Source organism: Gallinula chloropus, assembly GCF_964237585.1.
Source record: "Gallinula chloropus genome assembly, chromosome: 23".
Classification (NCBI taxonomy): Eukaryota; Metazoa; Chordata; class Aves; order Gruiformes; family Rallidae; genus Gallinula; species Gallinula chloropus.
This window is the reverse complement of record NC_140108.1, coordinates 7,362,695-7,370,340: the sequence shown is the minus strand read 5'-3', so window position 1 is coordinate 7,370,340 and position 7,646 is coordinate 7,362,695. Positions and strand designations below refer to the sequence as shown.

The 7,646-nt window shown below is 62.7% G+C and overlaps 1 protein-coding gene across 1 annotated transcript; it reads left to right on the top strand.

The window, feature by feature from the left end:
- The first annotated feature begins 4,912 nt into the window (after window positions 1-4,912).
- HES4 (hes family bHLH transcription factor 4) lies at window positions 4,913-6,884 on the top strand. Its single transcript, XM_084274648.1, has 4 exons — window positions 4,913-5,092; window positions 5,261-5,356; window positions 5,533-5,620; window positions 5,890-6,884. The coding sequence occupies exons 1-4, from the start codon at window positions 4,982-4,984 to the stop codon at window positions 6,465-6,467; spliced, it is 873 nt and encodes a 290-aa protein (XP_084130774.1). The 5' UTR covers window positions 4,913-4,981; the 3' UTR covers window positions 6,468-6,884.
- The last annotated feature ends 762 nt before the right edge of the window (window positions 6,885-7,646 follow it).

Here is a 7,646-nt window from a genome sequence, read left to right as displayed (position 1 = left end):
CCCTGCTCAGCATCACTCGCTCCTACCCTGTTTCTCTGCCGCCCCACAGGCAGCCCAAGTCCCCAGGGATGTGGCACACTCTGGCCAGGCCTGATGGGTTATTAGGCATTGGCACAGGCTGCCCAGGGAGGTGGGGGGGTCCCCATCCCTGGAGGGGTTTAAAAGGCCTGTGGATGGAGTCCTTAAGGACAGGATCTAGAGGTGGGCTGGGCAGGGTTAGGCTGGGGTTGGACTGATGATCTGAAGGGTTTCTTCCAACCCAGGGGACTCTGTGATTCTATAACCCTTGCACACCTTCCGAAAGCAAAGGGAGCTGCAAACAGGACATCCCATTGCTCCTCAGCCCCCAGGCAGTTCCTGTGCTCCTCGCACCACGGCTGGAGGTGTAATGGGGAGCCCGGAGGGGACTTTTCCAGTGCCTGTGCGCTCGCTGCCGGGCTGCCCCGGGATGGGGAGCTGAGCGGGACCAGCTGCCTGCAGCTGTGCGTCTCCATCTCTCACCAGCGCAGGGTCAGGCCGGAGCTGAGCCATCCTGTCACCATTGTGTGAGTTAAATTGCTGCTAAAGGGATGTAAAATACTGCAGAAGGGGCCAGGCTGGGAAATATCCCTGTCTCCTTTAACCACCCACCTCCCTACTGTCACAAAGCTAAAGGGGGGCAAGGACGGGAACTGATGGTCACCCATGAAATCCAGTGAATGAACCAATCCTGTTCACGGGCAGCATCTTCCAGCACGAGCGTTACTGGGCACAGAAGTGTCATCACAGAATCACAGAGTGTCAGGAGTTGGAAGGGACCTCGAAAGCTCATCCAGTCCAACCCCCCGGCCAGAGCAGGATCACCCAGACTGAATCCCACAGGAACACATCCGTCTCCTCTTCTCCAAGCTAAAGAGCCCCAGCTCCCTCAGCCTGTCCCCATACTCCATCATCTTGGTGTCCCTTTAGTAGGCTCTTTCAAGGAGTTCTGTGTCCTTCTTGAGCTGAGAGGCCCAGAACTGGACTCAATATTCTAGGTATGGTCTCACCAGGGCAGAGTAGAGGGGGAGAAAGACCTCTCTTGACCTACTAACCACACCTCAGGAAGCCATCAGTCCTCTTAACCATGAGGGCACATTGCTGGTCATGGTCATCCTGCTGCCCCCCAGGATGCCCAGGTCCCCAACGGGGCAGTCCCCAGCCTGTACTGGTACCTGGGGTTGTTCTTCCCCAGATGTTCTCAAAAATCCTCCCAACCTGTCACGTGGAGAAGAATTCCCTCCAGAGAGGAGCAGGGTCAATAATCCTGCTCCCAGCACAGGAATCGCATCGTTGGATGTGGATTCTGTTGGGAAAACTTGCCCATGGGATGGCTGGGTAAATCACATCCATTCACTTATTTATTTACCACTAGGCTGACGTAATTAACGCGTTCCCAATTAACAGCCAGAGGAGGGACACTACTTTTGTTATCAGCTGTTTCCTCGCAGAGCTCTCCCATGGGGAGGGGAGATCACACAAAGGGCCGTTGTTCTGCATTTTATTGGGCTCATAAGGAAACAGATCCCCAAACCTCCCTGGTGGGACCTGCGAAGCCCCTTCTCACCCCTCAGCTACACCCCACGCACCCCGGGGGGGGCACTGTCTGCACAGCTCCAGGCTGGGCTGGGCGGGCGCTGGGATACAGGTTACCCTGGGAAAACAAACCTGGAATCATGATCCAGCCACAGGATGGGGGAAGAGGCTCCTGGAAGGAAGGCATGCCCTGGCTCCCGGGGTGTTGGTGGGAGGATGATGCTGTTCCATCCCGTACGCCTCACCCATGTGTGTTCCGCAGCCGGGATGTGGCACACTGGCCGCCTCGAACCGCACCTGAAAGGAAAGGCCTGGGGTTGAATGCAGTGATGGGAAGGGGAAATGCCTCCTGAGTTTTGCTTTCCTTTCATTTTCCTTCTCTCTTCCTTCTCCCTGGCCACCTGGGTCCCTCCAGCACCCTGCAGCACCTGGTGCAGGCAAATGGATGCGCCGCATCCTGCAAGACCCACTCAGGGATAAGCCCTGCTGGGGGAAGGAGGGGAGAACCCACCACCCTCCTCCCACTTCCCCTGTTCCCCCCCCTGCCCTCCCCGGGGAGGTGGGAATCTGGGACACGCTCCAGGCGCTGGTGCCACTTCTGGCATCCCTCTGTGAGGAGCGGGTCAGCAGGGGGTAGGCTGGAGGTGAGCCTGCCACCCGCAGGGTTTGGATTCTCCCACTGCTTCACACCTCCAGCTCTGGCTGACCCTCCTGCAGCCTCCCCCCTCCCAGTGTGGGCTGAGGCCAGCAAACTCACCACACCTGTGCTTTTGGAGCAGAGAGAAAAGTTTTCCAGCCCCAAGGCCCCAGCTTGCCCAGGAGCACGTGGACCGGGGCATTCCAGGGCTGTCCCAAAAACCTCATTCCCAGCTTCCACAGCTCAGGCATGGGACCATCACCACAGCCCGGTGCTCCAGCAGCACCGGGAATCATGCAAATCCCAGCCCTGGCTGCAGAAATGGTTAAGGCAAACTGGGATGATTCACCAGAGCAAATTAAAAGCAAAGCACGAGACAGGCCAACAATAGGGATTAAAGGCAGTGCGTGGTTACCTTCCCTCACCGGGGAAAAAACCACCCCAAAAGCAATTCCCCTAAACTAAGGTGCCTCATGCTCAGTTTCCAGAGGGGAATGGAATTCCATGGGTGAGCTTTCTACATTTTAGCAGCCGGCTCCTTCACCCTTGCTTTGGGATGGGTGAGGAAGAGGGGAAAAGGCATCACACCTTCCAAGCTGAGATGGACCGTGCCCAATGTCAGACGGGAAGCTAATCCCCAATTTATGATTATTAAAAGATTTCAGGCGGCAGCACAGAGATTTAATGCTCCATTCCCTAAAAAGGTCTTTAAATAGCCAGGGGTTGAAATTAGCCCAGAGCCTGAAGGCTGCTTAACGATCCCAGCTCCACATTAAAGGCAGCGACTTGGATGCGGGAGTGGAGCGGAGGGATGCGGGGCTGAGCAGCGCCAGGCACGGAGGCAGCACGGCACGGGGACCGTCCCGGCCATGCAAAGCCAGCGGCCATCCCCCTCGGAGCTGCACATGGGCACCGGGACCCACGCAGCCTCGGCAAGGGCTGGGTACGGAGCCAAGGGGTGCCAGAGGTGATGTCACCGGGAGCATGGCCCAGCATCATAGGGGTTGGGGGTGCCCTGGAGCCCACCCAAGCTGCCCACCGGTGTTGTCTGTGGGAGGAGCTGGAAGGAGCCCCCGTGGTCTGTCCGAACGAAGAGAAGAGGGGAGATTTTGGATCTCCATTGGCATGATGTCCCCCAGGACCATGGAATCCCGGGATCACCTGGGTTGGAAGAGACCATCGAGTCCCACCACAGCCTAACCCCAGGTAGATTTTCTCCTCAAGCCTGTGCCCTTAAAAGCACATGCCCGGCATGCCAGCTCCACACAGGAGCGGGGTGCTGCTTCCATCGCCCCTGAGGAGAAGGAGGGGAGAATTGGGGGAGAGGGGTGGGCTCTCCCTCAGCACCAAGCTCCGCCCCCCCAGCCCGCTGCAGGGATCGCAGCTGCCGGGCCGCGGCGGTGTCTCCGCAGGGATCGGGGAGGGAAACTCTTCCTCTCGGGGGGTGGCAAGTGGGGGTACCGGGGCGGGGGTCGTCCCCATCTTCCTGACCTTTCCGGGACCCTTAGGGGGTCGCGGGGAGCCGCGAGCATTCACCGGGAAGGCGCCGGGGGCTCCGCTTCCCCTTCGCTTGCGCCTTTCCCACGCCGCGGGGGCTCCGCACACACCCGCGCCCGGGGCCGGGGGGCCGAACCCCCCCCCCGGGTAGCACCTTCCCCCCCCCCCTCCCCGCCCCCCCCGCCCCAGCCCGGCGGCTCCCACGCGTCCCTCCGGCCTCCCGCACCGGCGTCCGCTCCCTGCCGCCGCCTGCGGAAGCGGAGCGGGGGCCAAGAGAGGCGGCGGGAGGGCGGGCGGGGGCTCCGTGCGGGGGGGGACGCGGGGGGGGAGCGGTGAGGGGGGGTGGGGGCGCTTCCCGGCGCGCGGCGCGGCGGGGCGGGGTTTTCCCAGGGCGCGGGGAGCCGCGAGCGCTCCGGCACGTGCTCCGGCGGGGGGGCGCGCGGCGGGGCCGCGTCTCGGGGGCGGAGGCACGAGCGCCGCCGCCCGCCGCCCTCCCGCCCGCCGCCTGATTGACAGCGGGGGCGGCAGCCAGCCAATAGGAGGACAGCGCCGCCGGCGGGCCCCCGCCCATTGGCCGCCCGCCGGCCGCGGCCTCGCGTGCCGCGCCGCCCGCCCGCCGCCGCCGCCGCCGCCGCCGCCCCCGGCGCGGCCTCGGCCCCTGGCGACACCGCGGGCGGGGCTGCCGCGGGTCCCCCCCCTCCCCGCTCCTCCTCCGCTGAGGCTCGGCCCGCCGCTGCCAGCCCGTGCCCGGCGGGGCGCCGGGCGGTGCGGGTGTCGCAAGCAGCGTCTGGGAGGGAAGGAGGGAGGGAAAGAAGGAGAGAGGCCGGACGGGGCCGCGCTGCCGCCCGGGGCATCCCCGGTGGAGTGAGTGCGAGGGGGACGAGAGGGTGAAACGGGGCGGGGGATGAGGCCATGCCCCGGGGCGGCCCCGCCCGCTTCTACTCCCCCCCCCCCCGCCCCACTTCTCCCTCCCCGCGTCCTCCCCCACGTGGCCGCGCTCTCGGCGGGCGCCAGGCGCGGGGCGGGTTGGCGCGCGGGTGACGGACAGGCGGCGTGTCGCCGGCCAATCGCAACGCCCTCAGCCCGGCGGCCGGCCCCGGCTCGCGTTCCGATTGGCCGCCGGGAGTGTGGGAACGGCCGCGGCGGCGGTTTCACACGAATGGGGAGCCGCCGCCGGGTATAAAGGCGCGAGGCGCCGGCAGCCGCTACCGCTGGTCCCGCCGCGCCGCCGCCGCACGCGCCCCGCGCCCGCCGCCGCACGCGCCCCGCCGCCGCAGCAGCCGCCGCCGCGCCATGCCCGCAGACACGGGCGCGGAGAAACCCACCGCCTCGCCCATCGCCGGGGCGCCGGCCAGCGCCAGCCACACGCCGGACAAGCCCCGGAGCGCCAGCGAGCACCGGAAGGTAAATGGCGGGTGCCGGTCGGGGAGCAACGGCGGAGGCGCTGGATGGCGGCGAACCCGCGGCCGTGCTGAGGTCGGTGCCGGGGGTGGAGCGGGTGTTGGGAGGGGTGGGGGGAACCGGGCAACCGGGCCGGCGGGGGGACTCAGCGGCTCCGCTCTTCCCCCGCAGTCCTCCAAGCCCATCATGGAGAAGCGGCGCCGGGCGCGGATCAACGAGAGCCTGGGGCAGCTGAAGACCCTCATCCTGGACGCGCTGAAGAAGGATGTAAGCGGGGATGGGGGGTGTGTGCGGGGATGGGGGGTGTGTGCGGGGATGGGGGGTGTGTGCGGGGATGGGGGGTGTGTGCGGGGATGGGGGGTGTGTGCGGGGATGGGGGTGGGGAGTGTGCGGGGATCGTGCCAGCCGCGGGCGGCCCTGACGGTGCCGCTCTCGTCCCGCAGAGCTCCCGGCACTCCAAGCTGGAGAAGGCGGACATCCTGGAGATGACCGTCAAGCACTTGCGGAACCTGCAGCGAGCGCAGATGACGGGTAAGAGGGTCCCGTCCGGGCGGGGGAGGAGGGGGGGTGATGGGGACGTGGGGGGGGGATGATGGGGCTTGGGGGGGGAAAGGGTTGGGGGGGGTGATGGGATAGGGGGGTGTTGAGGTTGTGGGGGTGTGATGGGGTGGGAGGGTGATGAGGTTGGGGGTGTTATAGGGGGTGAGAGCACCACACCGGGGTCTGGGGACCGCTCTCCTGACCTGACGCGATGCTCACCTGCCTCTGCCCACCCCCTTTCCCCCCCCGCCCCCCCTCAGCTGCTCTCAGCGCCGACCCCACCGTCCTCGGCAAGTACCGGGCTGGATTCAACGAGTGCATGAACGAGGTGACGCGGTTCCTGTCCACCTGCGAAGGGGTCAACACCGACGTCCGCACCCGCCTCCTCAGCCACCTCTCCGCTTGCCTGGGTCAGATCGTGGCCATGAACTACCCGCCGCCCCCCCCGCCGGCCGGCCAGCCCGCACATCTGGCGCAGCAACCCCTGCACGTCCAGCTCCCCCCCGCAGCCCCCGGCCCCGTGCCCTGCAAACTGAACCCCGCGGAAGCCCTGTCCCCCAAGGTCTACGGGGGCTTCCAGCTCGTCCCTGCCACCGACGGCCAGTTTGCTTTCCTCATCCCGAACCCGGCCTTTCCTCCCAGCTCCGGACCGGTTATCCCCCTCTATGCCAACGCCAACGTCCCGGTGTCCACCGGCGGCGGGTCGGGGAACGCGGCTGCCACCCCATCGGCATCCCCGGTACAGGGCTTGACATCATTTGGGGGCAGCATTGTGCCAGCGTCCCAAGCGGGAAGTCCCATCGGAGAGCGCAGTGAATCCGTCTGGAGGCCTTGGTGACTCGCCTAAAAACATTCCCCCCCGCCACCCCAAAAAAAAAACCAACCAGAACTCTTCTGTTGGCTCCGTTCTATGGAGCCCTGTTACGTTTGGGGGTGTTTTTTACAGCAGATTTAACCAGGAAGGAGAAAAGGACCTCGCTACGAACGTGCTATTTATTATTTTCAGAGGTTGGGATCTCGACTTGTATTTTTACTCCTTAAAAAAATGCCTTTATTTGAGATACTTTTTTTAAAAAAAAAAAATAAAATAAATGAGAAATAGTTTTGTAACAAATATTCAAAAGTATAATGCCAAAGTTGTTTGTATCGAGTTTGTCTGTGTGTGTGTGTGTGCCTGTGTTGGAGGCTTCCAAAAAAAAGGAAAAAAAGGAAAAAAAAATACAGGTGTTTAAATAAATAAACTCTTTGAAATAGATTTTAACTTTTTTTTTCTTCCCTCCCCTTCCCCTTCCTTTTGTTTTGTGGGGTGAGAGGGGGCAGGGCTGAGCTCATCCTGGGTGTGCAACCCCCTTAAAGTAAGAGTGAACTTTATGGCTTTGAGTAAGGGAAGGGATTCCTGGGGGGGGGGGGGGGGGGGGGAAGAATTGTGGGGGGAAGGTGATGGGGTTAAGAGGGAAGACTGGCAGTGTTAAATGTCTCCAGAGAGCTCTGCAAGAAGAAACAGGTTCCTAGGAGTAAAAACACCCCAAAACCTCTTCCTGGCACCTGAGGATACGCTGCTGGCCCGGAAAGCTCCTGGGCTCCTGCTCCTTCCCACCTTGCCCTAGGGATCCAGGGGGGGTGGTGTGCTCAAAAGTTACTATCTCGCCTACAAAAGAGCCAAGAGAGTCTGTCCCTATTGTGGGGAGGGTAATTAGAAGGTATAAAGGGTCTCATCGAGTATGCAGCGGGCTCTTTGGGAAGTTGGGAACCCTATTGAAACGCCTGGGAACTGGGAGCTGAGGGTTAATGTGTGTCTTTTTTTTTTCCCCTCGCCACTCTCATTGACAGGGCCAGATAGACTCTGATACTCAATGCTGTTGTAAATTCAATTGCCTGGCCGCACAATGCCTACCCCATAAAAGAGAATAACTCGGGGTTGTGGCTGCTGCTTTTTGTTTTTTATTTTAACCTCCCCCCAGCAAGCAAAGGGAACTGAGGAAAAGACAGTTTTGCCACCCATTCTGACTCACCCCCG